The sequence below is a fragment of the Carassius gibelio genome, chromosome B25, assembly GCF_023724105.1.
Source record: "Carassius gibelio isolate Cgi1373 ecotype wild population from Czech Republic chromosome B25, carGib1.2-hapl.c, whole genome shotgun sequence".
Taxonomy (NCBI): Eukaryota; Metazoa; Chordata; class Actinopteri; order Cypriniformes; family Cyprinidae; genus Carassius; species Carassius gibelio.
The window spans coordinates 16,941,344-16,958,734 of record NC_068420.1 but is presented as its reverse complement, the minus strand read 5'-3'; the positions used below and the strand labels follow the sequence as shown (position 1 = coordinate 16,958,734).

The 17,391-nt window shown below is 38.4% G+C and overlaps 1 protein-coding gene across 3 annotated transcripts; it reads right to left on the bottom strand.

The window, feature by feature from the left end:
• Window positions 1-443: 443 nt before the first annotated feature.
• On the bottom strand, window positions 444-16,365 carry LOC128013727 (plakophilin-3). 3 transcript variants are annotated; one of them, XM_052596900.1, is made up of 13 exons: window positions 14,190-14,572; window positions 11,062-11,168; window positions 9,733-10,604; window positions 7,557-7,680; window positions 7,269-7,473; window positions 5,507-5,681; window positions 4,481-4,598; window positions 4,214-4,378; window positions 3,950-4,132; window positions 3,717-3,870; window positions 3,432-3,627; window positions 3,251-3,338; window positions 444-1,704 (listed from the first exon to the last, which is right to left on the bottom strand). In XM_052596900.1, the coding sequence occupies exons 1-13, from the start codon at window positions 14,413-14,415 to the stop codon at window positions 1,663-1,665; spliced, it is 2,655 nt and encodes an 884-aa protein (XP_052452860.1). In that variant the 5' UTR covers window positions 14,416-14,572; the 3' UTR covers window positions 444-1,662. The 3 variants fall into 3 exon arrangements, with proteins under 3 accessions (XP_052452860.1, XP_052452861.1, XP_052452859.1); XM_052596901.1 differs by lacking the exon at window positions 14,190-14,572 and adding an exon at window positions 16,251-16,365 and having other exon boundaries at window positions 3,950-4,378; XM_052596899.1 differs by having other exon boundaries at window positions 3,950-4,378; window positions 14,190-14,573.
• Window positions 16,366-17,391: the final 1,026 nt, after the last annotated feature.

Below are 17,391 nucleotides of genomic sequence, written 5' to 3'. Positions count from 1 at the left end.
ATTTGACGTCGAGGTCAAAATAATGTTAAACATGGCAGAACTGAGAAAGGCATTGTGATTCAGATGTCACCGATGCATACTTTTACTCAATATAAGACAGTCTATGATTTAGAAATGTTGAAAATGTGGCGGCTTGTGAAGAAGTCATTGGGTTTTGCAGTAGGGTGTGGCAGATGATCGTTCATGTCGAAGCAGAGAAAGTATGTAAATAAGGGCGGGCCGACATGAGAGGAGGACAGAAACAGTAGCAAAACGCAAGAAAAAAGGACAGGCTGGGATAAAGACATTTTAACCGTTTTTGCTGACTTATGACAAACACAAACTGGGCTGAAATCAGCATGGTTTTTTTTTTTACTTTAAAGCAAAACATTTTTTTTTTGTGTGTACTGTCTCTTTAAAAGACATTTTCCTTTCTGGAAAAAAACACTAGTTTGACAAAAACAAACTCTTTATTTCCTTTTTATTGCTTTTTATATGAACATAGATCTATGACACTCACGCACATGCATTTTACAATGAAATTGCGACTATATTAAAACGATATTAAAAAATATTCTAGACATTCGATCATCAAAGACTTTGAAAAGAGAACATTCAATGCATTCTTAAAGGTCAGGAAGTTCAAGACCTCTCTGCAGAATCAAGTCTCCATCCGGTGAAAAATAAAAAAGCATGTCTCAACTATTTAAAGACGGCAAATCCCTCATAACAGTCTATTTCATACACACCAGATTAAATATCTTCTGCAAGCATACCAACCTAAACCAAACATTCAACATCCATAATAAAAGTTTATACATAAAAAAAAAGAACACTACGTGTAAGTAGAATTGCTTACTATCAAATGAATGCACATATTGCACCATACACAATTATGAAAAACAGAATAATTCATAAGTGAACAGAAATTATCCATATGTATTTGGCATATCTTGATGTTTCTTTGTTAAAACATACAGTGGGTTTAAATGCAACATTTCCATTCAAACATTCAGATGGTATTTCACCAAGTGTCCTCATATCATTATAGTTAATATTTTTACACTTAATAATGACACATACTATCTGTACATAGCAAAACACCAAAAAAAGAGAGAAGAAAACCCACTAGATTTTAAAACAGACTAGTAAGAAATAAGCAATTCTATTATGACAAGAAGGCTGATTAACAGCCCAAATCTCCCCAGAGACGTTTACAGCATTTCTGTGTATTATAAAACATATTACAATCTCCTTATATCATCTATCCCCTCACATTTCCAATGTTCCAGCTAAAATGTCTTCCCTACCATCATAATACAGATATTTTTCTACAAATATCAACAAAAAAACTGTTTTTAAAGGATGGATTAAATTCCCAAGATATAATTATTATATCATGGATATTCTGTGTTTCTGTATATTAATAGAAAAAATATATATATATATACAGGCTACAGCCAGTATATAAATAAAAGACATATTGCATTAAATCCCTGAGGATTTTTGGGGAAAAATATAAAAAATACTAGGCTAAACAGGAAGTGTTCATCCTATACAGTAGCAATAAAGTCTTGTGTGTGTTATCCACTTTTCAGAATATTTATTTTGCTGGTGATCCGGTTATATTTTCTTTATCCATTGTCCTTATTAAATATCTTCTTGTTTGACATTATAATCCATTCAGAAGCCCAGGTCTGAAAAGTCTTCTTTCAGGAACCCTTTCTGTAAAACAACAAACCAAAAACAACACCATGAGTGAGTGACGCTTTTAATCTTACAGGCACATAGTTGTTCCAGGTAGCACACTGGCTAGCCTCCCAGATTTGAAGTAGAAGACAGAACACGTTTTTTCTTTTTCTTTTTTTCACCCACTGGCGTTGTATGGTGTGTTAGGACATGCTCACGAGGAAATCACCTGCAATCCACATCTTTGGGTGTGGCTGAACCTCTCCTTCCCATATCAACACGCTTTAGCTGTGTATGTTTGTGTGTTTTGAAAATAAGCAACTCAAATATGAGTGTGTTAGTTCCCATCTGATTATCCAGTGTGATACGTATTCATTCGCGTGTTTGTGTGTTTATATGGGCTTTTAAACAGTCTTCAAATAACTGGAAAATGTCTAGAGGGCAGAGCGGACTGACGGTCATCGTGACGTGCAGCTGTACTAGTTTGTAAAGACACAACACAAAGAGACACATTCTGAGGGTTTTATTTTCTAAGCTGAATAAAAATAAAGTCAAAATGGTAACAAATATAGATTTGTAAGATTTATGAAGTAAATGTGAGTGAGTCACATCAGGTATAGTTGCTGTATGGTTGCGAGAGTGGTCCCTAGATATGGCTCCAGTCAGTGAGTTTCACTTATTTTTGTAATCGATAATTTGATCATTTAGAAAAGTGAATGAGTTAGTACAAACTGTGTGGGAACAGCTATGTACTGAAGTTTAATTAGTCTGCAGGTTGAAGCGAACCCCAAGGAACATGATTTTGGAGGGATTTTTATAGCCCCTTCTCCTTGGTATAGGATTGGGCCAGTTTTGGCTGGATTGGGTTAATTTTGGTTGCGATCGGGAAAGCTTGGGCTGCGATTGGGCTAACTTTGGCTGCGATTGGGCCAGTTTTGGCTGCGACTGGGCTAATTTTGGCTGCGATTGGGCTAGTTTTGGCTGCGATTGGGTTAGTTTTGGCTGCGATTGGGCTAATTTTGGATGTGATTTGGCAAGTTTTGGCTGTGATTGGGCTAGATTTGGTTGCGGTTGGGCTAGTTTTGGCTGTGATTGGGCCAGTTTTGGCTGTGAATGGGCTAGTTTTGGCTGCGATTGAGCCAGTTTTGGCTGCAACTAGGCTAATTGTGGCTGCGATTGGGCCACTTTTGGCTGCGATTGGGCTAATTTTGGCTGGGATTTGGCAAGTTTTGGCTGTGATTGGGCTAGTTTTGGCTGCGATTGGGCTAGTTTTGGCCGCAGTTGGGCCAGTTTTGGCTGCGATTGGGCTAGTTTTGGTTGCAATTGAGCCAGCTTTGGCTGCAACTAGGCTAATTGTGGCTGTGATTGGGCCAGTTTTGGCTGCGATTGGGCTAGTTTTGGGTGCAATTGAGCCAGTTTTGGCTGCAACTAGGCTAATTGTGGCTGTGATTGGGCCAGTTTTGGCTGCGAATGGGCTAGTTTTCAGTTCCAGTTGTTATGCAGACTGGACAACCCTTGATTCAATTACCCATACTATTGAACACACACACACACACATAATTAACATGGTCCTAATACTTACGCTTCTGTAATCTTTGTGTAGTTTCTTATACTGGAACATGTTGCTCAGCACTGTTGCCGCTGCTTTAGCAGCTTTCAGTTTAGCAGAGCTAAAATGTAAAATTGAAATTGCAATGTTAGTTTGGAAGCAATATAATATTCTATTCATTTTTGTAGTAAATTTGGATGTCTTTTAGTTTTACCTGCTGTCATGAGAAGTCTTGATGCCCACCAGCTTGGACAGACCGTCGAAGAAGGTGATGTCTCGTGCAGCCACCATGCTGCTGGTCACCAGGTTGTTGAGGGCTCCACAGATGTTCACCACCACATCACTGGACGGCTCCTTCTGCCGCCCATCGACGGGGAGTTTGGAAAGCAAGGGATTTACCACCTTTGTGGCTAAAACAAAAGACACAGTACAATGAGCTCCTCTATGGCCACAGAGATGAGATGGACTGAAGTTGTGTAGCTGAGGAAGGAAGCCTCACCCATGTCATTCTTGTCCTTGGCGTGACGGGTCAGGTTTCTGAGGAAGCCAGTGAGAGAACGCAGCTCGAGATCGTTGTTGGTCCTCAAGAGATCCAGAATGACAGGCAACATCCTATTCTGCTCCAGCGCCACACGACTCAAGATGGACGGCCACTGAAACATAAGAGAAGTTTTGTTAAAATAACTGCTTTGTAACTAGCTGCAGTTGTGTGATTGCAGGGGAAACTCTTACCCGCTTCTCTCCAGCTGTGATGTTCTGCAGGGCTCCGGCCGCGGCCTCTCGCGTTGTGGAGTTGATCTCGCACTTCTGCAGCACCTGGTTATACACGTCCACTATCTTAGGGTGCCAGAGCCACTCGATGTCTTTGGGCTCCCGTGACACTTCTGTAAATGTGGTGAGGTCCTGATTTTGTCTCTGGAAGAAACGACACAACATGAGATGAAGCTGAAGTTTGAGAATAAGAAGTGAAATATGAATTTGAATGCAGCTTCTTACGTCTTTGGCCTTCTTGCTATTAGGGGTGAAGCAGCCGATAGCTTCTGCTTTTGAGGAGCTCTGAGCTCGATTCGGACCCTCCAGCCGCAGAAGTGCTGAAGGGGGCATCTCATTGTACAGCTGAAAGGACAGATTCCTCAACACACACACTGCATTCTCCACACCCTGAGAGAGGAACACACTCATGAATGGCCATGTGAACACACACCTCGCAGGCGGAGGCAACAACAGAAGCAGAATATAAAAAAGAGGGTGTTACACAATTACCTTCTCCTCCATTTTCTTGTCCAGCAAGCATTTCTGAATATAGCCAACCAGAGCATTTATAAGGCCATTGGTCCCTCTCATCTTCTCTCTGGTCTTCTCGTTCACCGAGCTCAAGTTCCTGTACAAGAAAACAGAAAGATATATCAAAGGTTGAATCTCACAAAGACCTGGTTTTACCAGAGAAAAAACGTGTATATAATATGTACATTTAAATAAAAAAAATATATATATTAACTTAAAAAAATAATAATTGTTAAGATACACTGATTGTCTAAATATAATTGCTGTACATTTTATTTAATCTTTAACAAATTTTCATTAAATAATGTATTTTCAAAAATAAAGTCACAATGAATTAAGGCCTAATAAATAATCATATAAATATAATAAATTTTCTATCATTTTTAACAACTACAAAATAAAAATAATTTTTATACTTTTTCCAAAACTAACAGTTATAAAATATGCATAATTCTCAAGAAAATGTCCTAAAAATCTAAAACAATTTGTATAATTTTCTAAAACTAATAGGCCTAAAAATTGATTTTCTTTCTATAATTAACAAAAATATTAGTCCTAAAATATAATAATTTTTATATAATTTTCAAAAATATATGTCTTAAAGAATTATGAAAAATAATAAAAAAAATTATGTCTTAAAATATGTCTTAAAAATATAATTCATTTTCCATAATTTTCTAATAACAGTCCTAACACAGGCTTAATTTTCTAAAGAAATAGCATCCCTAAAAATATAATATTTTTTGTTTTTCTAAAAACAACTGTCCTAAAAATAGATGTATTTTTATATTATTTTTTAAAACTAAAAGTCCTAAAATACATTTTTTATATAATTTTTTCCCCCTAAAAACCCTCCTAAAAACAGCATTAATATATTTTTTATAATTTTCTAAAAATGACAGTCCTAAAAAGGTGCTTAATTTTCTATAATTTTTCCAAAAATAACATTCCTAAAAATAGACTTTGTGTGTGTGTGTGTGTGTGTGTGTGTGTGTGTGTGTGTACCTGAGACAGCCGGTGGTGTTGAAGAAGATGTCGGACTCGGAGGGGTTCAGCTCAATGATGTCGTCTTCCCCGGTGCCAGAGAGGGGAATCAGAATCTTCTCTGTCAATTCGGGAAGAGTTTCTTGTGCCAGCCTTTGTTTCAGGTTATCCTTAGAAGACAGATTCCACAGAATACCTACAGGGAATTCGAGCAAAGGGAGAGAGAGATCAAGAGAATGAGGAAAAGAGCATGGGAATGTGTCGTGGGAAATAGATAAGAATTTGAATAAAGATAAAGGAAAAAACAAAGTGGGAAAAAAAAAATCTGTAGCCTTTCAACCAATTTCACAAATCGAACTTCCGTGCAAAAGATTTACAACTTCCTTTGCTTTTGTTATGATGTCATCTTCTTAAATGCCGCAATTTTTAGTGGTGGGATTGGTATTGGTAGATTTATTTGGTTTATTGGAGCTCCTGCATATCCAGACACGCACAGCCGCTAGACCGGCATAAACCTGACACACCAACCTTCGCTACAGGAGTCCGCTCATTCCACTGCACATGTCAAGACAACGTCGAGCAATAATTAAATAGTTTGATGCAATACTGAGAGATCAGGCAACGCCCTGCGTACAACACATGCAGATCCACATGCACACATATAGTCCGATGATGAAAAGCTCTTCGTACGTCATATCCTGAGTCATTTAATGGTCTACACTCACTTCTTCACAGCAATGCCACAGAAGAACCATTTCTGGTTCCACAAAGAACCGTTCAGTCAAAGAACCAATCTCTTTCTTACCCTTTTGTAATCTGAAGAACCTTCTTTCACCACGAAGTTCCTTTTGTGGAACAGAAATGTTCTTCAGATGTTAAAGGTTCTTTTTTGGAATCATTCAGGGAAAAAAGGTTTTTCTCTGGCATCATGAAACACCTTTATTTTCAAGAGTGTACATGGGCACTGGAGCTCATTAGCATGAATTAAAAAATGTTCTATATTTTCTACACGTTATACTGTTGAACTGAATAAAAACGAAAAACAACATCAACTGTATCTCTGTATCCCAGTACGCATTGGAAGATGTGTATTTTTTCTGAAAATTTGCATAAATATCATTCTGTACAGCAAAGTATCGATAAAAACAGTATTTAAGATAATTCAAATGAAATGTTTCATAGAATATTTTTGTGTTATATTTTTATTCTAATTAGAACAATAAGGGCCAGATTTATAAACAGGTTACATCAACACAAATCCAGTTTAGGCGTTAAAAACTACTGTAAGGATTTACTAAAGACACACAGTGGAAAATTAGTAATTATACGCCCCAAAAAAAAGCATGTCTAAACCCATTTTGTGCCTGTGTTGTTAGTAGATTTCACACACCCAATTATGTTTGCTATTTGATCAATTTTGTTGCATCTGTGTTCTTTAATACGTGCATTGTCAGTAGATCAACCGCATAACTTTCCACTCCCATCAGTACTTCTGCGGTCTCACGTTAACTTTCTCCGTTTAGTAAATCTGCGACCCAAATCATTAGCCTAGCTACATGCAAACTTCAAACTCCACAGCAATTTCATGGTAGGAAAAACATTTCCCTACGCAGATTTCGCAATGTTTTTACACTGATTCACCACGTTGACCAACCGTAAGGAGCTTGGTTTAAAAGTAATAAACTTGCACCCCCTGTAAAATCAAAGGGAAATCTTTCGGCCTTTCGCGTGTAACCCAATGGTGAGTAAAGTTAACCAGAACAGCGTGTCTGAAGAGCCCCACCTGTGATGTTCTTGCGGAGTTCGTCGTCTTGTTCTTTAAGGGCGCCTATGAGTTTGGGGATCCCGCCGGATTCAATAAGGGCCACTTTGTTGTCCATGTTCTCATAGATGAGGTTTCTGGTGGCGCCAGTGGCGTAGCGCTGCACCTCTTCACTCTCGCTGGTGAACAGGTCGACCAGGAGGGGAATGCCCTTCAGCTGGTTCACCTGAAAGAAAGAGGACTTCTACTTATATCCAAAACACACGTTTAAACATTTCACTTTTCTTTGCACGTGTAGCGAGTACAAACCAGTTTCTTTGCATCATTGTTATGGTAACACTCATGCTGAATGTAGGCAGCCCCCAACATCTGAAGATTTGGATCGGGATCGTCAAGATAGGTAATGGCAGTCGGCATGTCCAAACTGTTAAGTCTATGGAAGAAAGTATGAATAATTAGCTTAGTAGCATGCTAACATCAAACTTTACTGGAATTAATTGTGAACCTATTCGTGTCTTGAGCTGTTGCTAAACCTAAAGTGGAGCTTAAAAAAGGGCTGCTTCTTTGTCAAATAATTCATATATCATCTTATCTCAATTTCTTAACTAGTACTAATTCATTGTAGGAGTCTTTTTGCTCAACGGGACATTCCTTCATGTGTGTTTGTGTGTGCTGGTGCCTGTCGCTGGAGTGCTAGGAAGTGTGTGTTTCTTTCCCAGGGCGTGTGAAGTGTGAGGTGGCCGGACTGGTTTGGGTGTGCCTGTGCAACAGACTCGCTCTTCACTTTTAACACACATATAGGCAGGACTGGGCAACATCAAACAATACACAAGTGTGCACACACACACACATAGTGCACAGATAAGCTAAGTATGGGTGTACTGACAGGCTGTTAAACACAGTATGAATAATTTTATGCTTCAAAGGTCAGTCCTGCCCTCACTGTTATCCAAACTTACACACCAAACTAAGCTTTTTTATGAAAACAGCTAACAGAATTATTTGCAATCAGTAACATGCAGTGTTTGTGGTAAAACATAGTACGCCTCAAATAGCTACGGTACATAATTCAGGGAATTTTTGACCGACAGTAATAAGGAAGCGTTTGCTTAGAAACATGTAATTTGTGGTGGAACATGTTATTTGTGCATTTCAAGCAATTAGGCCTATGTTTGAGTGGTGTTTTATGCTAATGGTGATAGCATGCTACTTTTGTGCACATCTTAAGTCATTCAAACAAGATGTTTTGACACCAGACATCCTTAGTTAGCAGTCACTGCAAAGTGAACAAAATCTTATTTTTGTTCACTATCTTACTTGTTTCCTCACTTAATAATCATTAACTTGATGGGCGCAAACCAAAAGATAAGATTGCTCATAAGAATTTAATGAAAGTCGGGTTGAGCACAAAAGAAAAATACAACTTCATGAACCATATGTAACACAAGAGTGGAACAAAAAAACTCCAAACAATAAAACCCATGCTGAATTATGATTGGATGAATCACAATCAACAGCACTGTACAATAGCCAATATAAAAGCACATGTGACTGCGCTTCAGTACAACATTTCAAATTTAATTTGGCAAGTTTCTCTCTCAAGTTAAACAAGTTTCTGCTATGTTCAACAACACCCTTAAAGAAGCCATGAAATGCAAATTAATCTATTTTCTAAATGTTTTAATTTTATAGTGACCAATTCATCTGTGCAAATGTTCAATTTCTTAAATATTGTCATTTTAAATTAAATTGGTGACACATGCTGGATTTTTCCAATTAGTTTGTCCACATAAATTCCACCCCATTCTTACAATCGGCTTCAGATCTATTTCCATCCAATCAACAGTTGATGGACAGAACCAAGTCTACACCCTACTCTTTTAATTTTTACGATCACAATGCACAATAGAAGATCTGCCGCTATTTCCATACTCTCTTCTAGTGCTGGTGAAATAAATCGATGCATCGCGAATCCAGAAATGATTCTGTGCCGATTCTGATGTTTTCAGAATGCATCGCGATTCTCTCTCAAATCGATTATGAGCTTCGTTATTCACAACAGATGGCACTGCATGCTTTAGAAACAGCTGTACTCTGCTTGCTTCCTGTTACTTACATACACCTGAGCCTAAAATAATAATTCATACAGTTCATTAGATTAGAAGCAAATTACAAGGGTGTTTACAGTGAGCTGTGTTCACATTAATCTCAAGTAACTAAAGTATTCTGAGCCGAACATGTCGCTATTCAGCACCCTTCTTCATAAGCATTTGAGTGTGCAGTTAAAAACTAAATTAGAGCGCCATCTGCTGTTAAAAACTAAGCTCAGAATTGATTCCAGAGAGAATCGCGATGCATTCCTAATTGATCCATGAAACGCGATGCAACGATTTATCGTGACAGCCCTACTGTCTTCCTGGCCTTGGCTCATTTGGGATGCATTTCGCTCAGTATTTTGAAACACCGAAAGCACATGTGTTCTTACCCGCTCAGGTTGCCCATGCTGCCTGCCATATCCATGCCGTCAAACACATCCTTGCCTCTCCCGACGCTATGCATGCTCCTGACAGATCCAGCGCGTGACAGCCGTCCCTGCTGCATCATGGCCAGGTTGCCCTGGGAGCCACTGAATCCAGCACTTCCATACATGCCTGATGATATGCTGGCCCCGCGACTCGTTTGCCGGTTGTTGATTCGGCTGATGGTGCGGTGGGCGGGGCCTTTAAAGGATGTAGACTTAACGTAGACCTCCTGCTCCATGCCACCTCCTCCGCCGCCAGTGGCCAGCGTCCCACTGAGGGAGCGTTTCATGGCCGGCAGCGTCATAGAACTGACCTGCTGCTGTCCGCTCTCGAATCCGTTCACCCTAGAGGTCGAATACACGGACTGACGTGGGTAGGTGTTGGCGACGTAACCGTTGCTCATGTTCTGCATGGAGGCCTGTTGTATGTAAGTGGCATCTCGTTCTGAAACCAGGCTGCCGTCGCTGTCATCCTGCGCCGCCCATGAGGAAGCCACGTGGCGTGGTATGGATGCCACACGCATGGAGTGCACGGACTGGGTGTCCTGGTCGCCCCCCATTCGGCTGAAGGATCGAGTCATTGCGTTGACCTGCTGCTGTTGCACTTGGCCCACACCACATTGGTAGCCACCACTTTGGTAGCCACCACTTTGGTAAGCACCACTTTGGTAACCACCACCCTGGAAACCACCACCCTGGTAACCTAAATCTTCTTGGTAATACGCCCCGCCTCCACCACCACCACCACCTCCTGTGTAACTCATTTTGGTTCTTGGGGCGAAATCAATGGCAGAGCGGGATGAGTAACCACTAGAGTACTGGGATGGACGCGGGGTCTAGATGAAAAGAGACATTGAAGAAAAGAGACACTAAATATATATAGAAGAAAAGAGAAATTGAATATGTAGAACCCTATCAACAATAGCTATCGATTGATTAACATTTTTTATCAAATTGCATGTGTCAATGAATTAATCAATGCAACTCTACTTTTGACATGGTATCAACAGGTATACACCCTATCTGGAAGTGCTTAATGCTTAGACATTTCTAAACTTGTGATCTTTCATAAGTGGCTGTTGGTTAGAACTTACCTGTGAAATTTCACATCTAACTAACACAATCCCCATTACTCATTTTCAATATTTGGACAAGACAAGATGGATGTCCATAAAGCCACACACACACACACAAGTACAAACAAGACTTCCTCAACTTGTCTCAATAAGTGCTATGTGTTTCAAACATGTAAACTACTGTAAAATATTTATGAAGAAATCGAAAGACTCCTACCGTCATTGGTCTGCCGGAGGAATAAACAAAGGATTTAGAGCTGAAATTTGGAGTGAAATTCTGGCTCGTTGTTGAATATTTTGTCATCGTTGAGTAATTCCCAGACTCTAAGAGAAGATACATTAAATGCAGAGAATTAATATAAATGCACATATAATCTTGAAAACCAGTGAAAATGAATGAGAAATAACATGGACTAGTTTTTACGGCCTGAGTAACCCTCCCAGTGAACTTTCTCGATGTGCCATCACATTCAACACGTTACTCACAACTGACTAAGAGCTCAGCAACAATGTATTTTAGTCAGAAAAACAAAACTCATGATGTCAACTCAGTGAATGATCTGAACTAGTGACTACAACCAGCTAACATTAAATCAAAGATTCTCATTGTAAAAATATGGCCTTTGATCTTGCACTGTTTTCCATCAGTTAAAATATTTAAAATATAAAATATATAAAAAATATAAAATATATAAAACATTTTCTTCAAAAGATATATAACCAATCAGTTAACAGTAAAGAACTAAAAGAAAATAGAAATCTGGTTTAAACCAATAAATTGCATTTGTTTTAAAACACAAAATTATTAACTACCTACACAACTCAGTAATTTGAAAACCTATTGTAAGCGCTGAGTGTTCTAAACATACAAACTATGCAGTAATTAAACAAATAACTTTGTTGTATAACCATGTTTATGATACCTTTTTACACAAGTTTGTACACAGGCATGCGTGTTTGTTCTTTTATTGAACAATTTAACATTAAAAAAAAACATTAAATATCCTGTTTTGTTCCACTTTAGTTCTTTGGTGGAACAATTAAACAAAAAAATGTTTTATTTTGTTTCACTTTAATCATGTTTACTACAGCTTTATGTGAAACATTTTTTTTATGTAAAGGTCCATGTTTGTTTTCTGAACCACTAAACAAATGTGTTGTTTTGTTTCCCTTTAGGTATGTTTATAAAACCTCTCTACAAAAATGCATGTTTCTTGCTTTAAACATTAAAAACACATTAAATGTCACATTAAATTTCACTTTAATCATGTTTATTATAGCTTTGTATGTATGTTTTGATGTAAACATGCATGTCTGCTCAAATTAATTAAACAACTTTGAATTGTTTCATGTTTGTGACACTTAGGCTTGTACATAGATTTCTCTACTTTGTGAACTTACTGTACATGCAAGTTATTTTGGTTCCTTGTAGTCAGGTTTATGACACATTTGTATGCAAGTTTCTGTGTCTTATTTGAATGTAATCTAGTTGCTGAATGGATGGCATTACAGAGTGCCTGCATTGTGGGAAATAAGTTACAGGTGTTCAGATGTAAAGCCGAAGATTTACTGCTCCGTAAAGTCGTCAAGTCTGTAACTTAACAGCTAAGCCAGTATGCTCGGCATGTGTCTTTGATGACACTGCAAGTATAAAGCGAACTACTAGAGTTACATGAATTACCGCAGTGCAAGTTTACCACAGGTTTACAAGGTTTTTTTTTTTTCTGGATTAGAAGCAGACTTGGGGCTAAGGCATCCAGGTTTGTTTCATCAAGGGCTTATTTATGTATCTACGGGCATGCAAGTACACGCACATTAGTGTATGTGTGTGTGTATTTGTGTGTGTGTGTGTGTGTGTATGAATAAGGGAGTGGTATAAGCGTTTCATAAGTGAATAAGTGTGGAGTGAGTTGAAGACAACAGCCAGCAGAAAAGACAGAACCGGTCTGATGACTGAGACACTCCCAAAGTCCCTACCCAAAAAAACACACACCCTGCCTCACCCTGTCCTAGTGCATTGCTTCAAACTAGTGGAATTAAACACAAGCAATCACTAAGTCAGGACTAACACTTTAAGTGTTCAAATGAAGTTTTGTTTTAAAACAATCCTTTTGGCATACATCTCTATCAAGCTCCTAACTAATGCTTGGTATTTTAATGTCAAATCTAATTTTCAGACTTACAAACACTTTCAAGACACGATATTGAATCCTGAAAGCGAGCTTATAACAGGGAAACACAGGGATTTTCTAACTTGTCAAACACAGGTAAACCTCATAAACTGGGGTCCGGTTAACGTATCCGCTATAAGCACCAGAGGTTAAAACCCTGGAAACAGTAATGGTAGACCCTCATAAAGCCAGGAATTCGATCACTTCTGGCCTTAATCGCTCACAGTAACCACAAATTCTTGAACACTTTGAGGATTTAAGTAATTTCAAGAGCACACTAATGTGTTCTAATGTGCTTTACAGTAGTACAGTAGTGCAAGTTTCTTTTGTCTTTAAAAACTAAACTTTGAGTATCTCCTGGCTATAATTCTGAGGATTAAAACAAGTAGTTTGAGTTAGAGGTTACATTCTTCAGCTTTTCTGTCACACCAATTGATATTTAAGCCATTATGATTGACAGATCCAAATTCCCTTTCTTTTGTGCAATGCTAAGCACTTTTTTTTGTCTCGAGTGGGTTGGGTTTTTCTAAGCAGAGCTTTGAAACTTTCACTCTCACTCAGTCATGTAACAGGAACTGAGATTACACCTGAACCTTGCTCAACTCACTCCTGTGAATTATTAACACAAACCACAAACCAGAAGTCGCACTGTGCCACTGCCACATAATATATATCATAAATGATACAGAAAAAAACATTCATATCCGATTGTAATTCTTCATTTAAATCACCACTGCTAAAGTTTTGTTAAAAAAACAAAGGTAAATGCAAACTAGTTTAGGTCAAGTCACATCAAGTCACATTTTAAAAAAAAATAAAAAATAATAAAATAAAAAAGATACATTATCTACCATTGACGTGGGATATTTAGTCTTACTGTATATCCAAATAACAGAAACCATTTGACCACAATTTTGCTCCTGGCAGTTTGTTTCTGATAACTATGTTGTTTTGCATACTTGCCTGAACCAGTACAGTACTAACCTGTGCGTGTGAACTAAATAATAATGCTTCTTCTATTGATATCTAACAAATAATGACGTTCACAAAAGTCAACCTGGCAGATGATGAGTAGATTAATAATTCAAAGCTGTTGTGTTATTGTAGATGTATTACAATGAGATCCGAGCGAACAGTGACACACACACACACAAACACACACACACACACACACCTGAGGCTGCGTGTTGTGCCGACGAGCCGTTCTGGCGCGGGAGCGTGGATTTCTCCGCCAGTCTCAAAGTCACCTGCTGGTGCACGCGCTTGAACCTCGCCTCCTCCTTGGCGTAGGTCCCGCCGTGCGCGAGCTCGGTCTCGGAGGGAACCGCATAAGTGCTGACGGACGTGTTGGGCTGCAGCGCCGAGTGAAACACGTTCTCCGAGGTCATACTGACACTCATGGCGAAGCGACGATTGAACCACCGAGATTAAAGAGTTAAAGTTCCTCCAGAGAGCGGGAAAGTAGATCCCCACGGTGCGAGTCAATAAAGTCGTCTTCAGTTAGTCAGCTTGTGTTGCTCTGCGCTGATGCTGAAGTACTGACGGCTGCTCAGAACCCCTCGGCTTTTTCGCAGGTGGGAGGTAAACTGGGCGGGGCTTCGATGTGAGTCATCAGTTACCTGATCCAGGTAAACTCAAGAAGGCACGAAGCAGGGTCTTTTTCATGATTGTTTGTTCTATGTAATTGCGTTTTGAGTTAATAAATAGAAAATTATGTCCACTTTACATGTTTTTCTATTTCCCGCCAAAAGACTGTGTCTGTTTCTGTGATGTTTCTGGACTTAACTATTATTATTGGAACCTTGAACATCGATGGCATTTTTCAAAAGCAGAAAACGTTCTTTATAGTTTTCAAATGTTCTTCAAAATGGTTATTTTAGGAACTGTTCGCTGAAAGGTTCTTTGGGCAACCAAAAAATGGTTCCTAAATGGCAACACAGAGTGTAGACTTTTTGGTAACACTTTATTTTAGTGTTCGTTAGACGTGTTACATGTACTTACTATAGTCATAACAATAAATTATGCAGAATTACGTGCAGTAAACTCCAATTCTAACCATAACCCTGCTGCAAGTTGTTATTACTCAGTCCTTAAGTGTAAAAATTCACTGTAAAATAAAGTGTAACAACGTAATGGGATTTACAACAAATTGCTGAGGTTACACTTTATTTTAAAGTGTCCTTGTTACCATATAGTTGCAAATCTAAGTATTGAGAAATATTATTTAACTATAAACCTAGGTTAGGATTAATTTATTGTTAATGTTATGGTAGTAAATAGGCTACATGTAGCGTGAAACAAGGACACCTTAAAATGAAGTATTACCATTATTTATTATACAGTATATCAAGAAAAAGAAACATGTTTTTAAATGACATAAGTTTAATTAATGAAAGTATTTGAATAGGCTGAAAAATTTTAGGACATGACAAACATTATTTACAGTGTGGATTTTGAAAACCAAAAAAAAAAAAAACTTAAAAAAGTATCACTTTTATCGTGAATAAACAATATACTTTTGAATAAGTCACACAAAATGCTTTCATTATTGTAGACATCTTGTCATCGTTTCGGCGGGAATGTGCTCTGACATGTAGGTGACGTGTGTCTCGTTTAAACAGCGTGTTGTTATTGTATCTTAGCGTCGCCTAGCAACGTTAGAACCGTGCAAGATCATGCTGTATCAAGTTTCACCTTTTTCTAAAAACTCATGCATGGCTTGCTTTCTATAAGACACAAAAACTAATATTACGATACTTTCCAGCTGTATGTTACCAGTGCCAAATAAACTCAGATTTGTTACTAGATTTCAAATAGCCAATAAACTTAATAAATTGTGATCATTTTTAATTAAGTGTAATTCATCTATCCACTCACAACTGTTTGTTAATACAAAAAATTTGCTTGTAAATAATCTATTTATTTAAAACCCCGAATTGTGTTCATTTTATTTCTTATAATTATTAGGTGTCATCATTTATAAAATATGCTAAATTAAGGATCTCAGCTGTCACATGCACACAAAAAAACCCAAATCAGCATCTTTCTCAGAAAGTTAGTTATCAAACTCGCTCACTCAGCACTGAGTCACTGTGACTGATACTGATTTCTGTTCAGACAACATTTGCATGCTCACTGACCAAACTGAATCATGCATTGTTCATATGCCATCAACAGTGTTAATTTATTCTGAGATGAAAACAAATAGAAAGTGTTTGGCTGTGTCTTTACTCACCTGTAGGCCTATCAGGATTTAGCGTTTAATTCCAGAGCTGAGAAAATCTATTGAGCGTGCCGTCTCGCAGATTGCTTGTGGAAATCTGACAGGTGTCAGAGAGAGGCAAGAAGTTATAGAATCTGCAGTGACAACGCCCTTCATCACATTAAAGAAGATACATGTGTGTGCATTGCTGGATCCCTTTCTGGTTACCAAGCCCCTGAATTAAGAAGGTGTGTGTGATAATGTGTCAGACGGTTACAGCAGAGAGAAAGAGAGAGACACAATGGGCGAGTCTGCAGGTGGAGGTGTGATGCAGACGTCAGGAGGATCGCAGGGTGCGAGCAGGGCTGGACAAACCTACAACCCCCACAAATACTATTACGTGCACTGACCAGCCAGATTAATCTACGGACCCTAAAGCATTTGAAGGGTAGAGCGTCCTATAAAACATTATATGACTTTATACAATGTCAAACTAACCTTCGGCTGGTGAACTTTAATCTTTTTAGGCATGGTTTTGTTAAGTCAACATGCAAAGTTTCCCATTTTATTTGAATGTGTTATAGTGTAATCATTGCCATTAGTTAATTGGAGCACAGAGTGAAATATTTCAATTGAAATCGTCCACTGCTGTTATTTAAATCATGTTTGTCACAGCATCAGGAGCTCGGGTGGCATCCGCTGCAGATTACAGTAGATGGTAAGTCCTGAACTTATACGTGAGTCACTTTGAGAAAGAAAGTCACATATTTAATAGAGATTTCCTGAGGCCAGGGCATGGATTCGCTTTCAGTCGAAAGCAGAATCACTTGCCCTTCCCTATGAGAAAGCATTTTCAACGTACAGTACCACCTTAAACGTGGTGTGTGGCAACTCTTCTTTCTTCAGATACGAATAGACCAGAATGCCCTGTGAAATGTGCTGTAGATCCAGTATGCTAATATAAACTACTGTCACAAATACAAAGCATAAAGACACTGTCTGAAAATCGTCAACTACTTATGTATGGCTGAACAAATTGACAATCTGCCATTATAAAAGAAGTAATTAGTTATGGTATACATGTCTTTGCACACTGGGGGAAAAAATGGCGTGGAAACCATTTTCACTCAGAAACTGCTAAAAAATGTAGGAACAATTACAAAGAAATGGCATG

Coding starts and splice junctions, on each gene's coding strand:
- LOC128013727 (XM_052596899.1), bottom strand. CDS start 14,415: ATGAGTGTCAGTATGACCTCGGAGAACGTGTTTCACTCGGCGCTGCAG. Junction 7,681..9,732: donor AGCATGGGCAACCTGAGCGG/GTAAGAACACAT, acceptor TTTCTTCCATAG/ACTTAACAGTTTGGACATGC. Junction 4,599..5,506: donor AACACCACCGGCTGTCTCAG/GTACACACACAC, acceptor TTTCTTGTACAG/GAACTTGAGCTCGGTGAACG.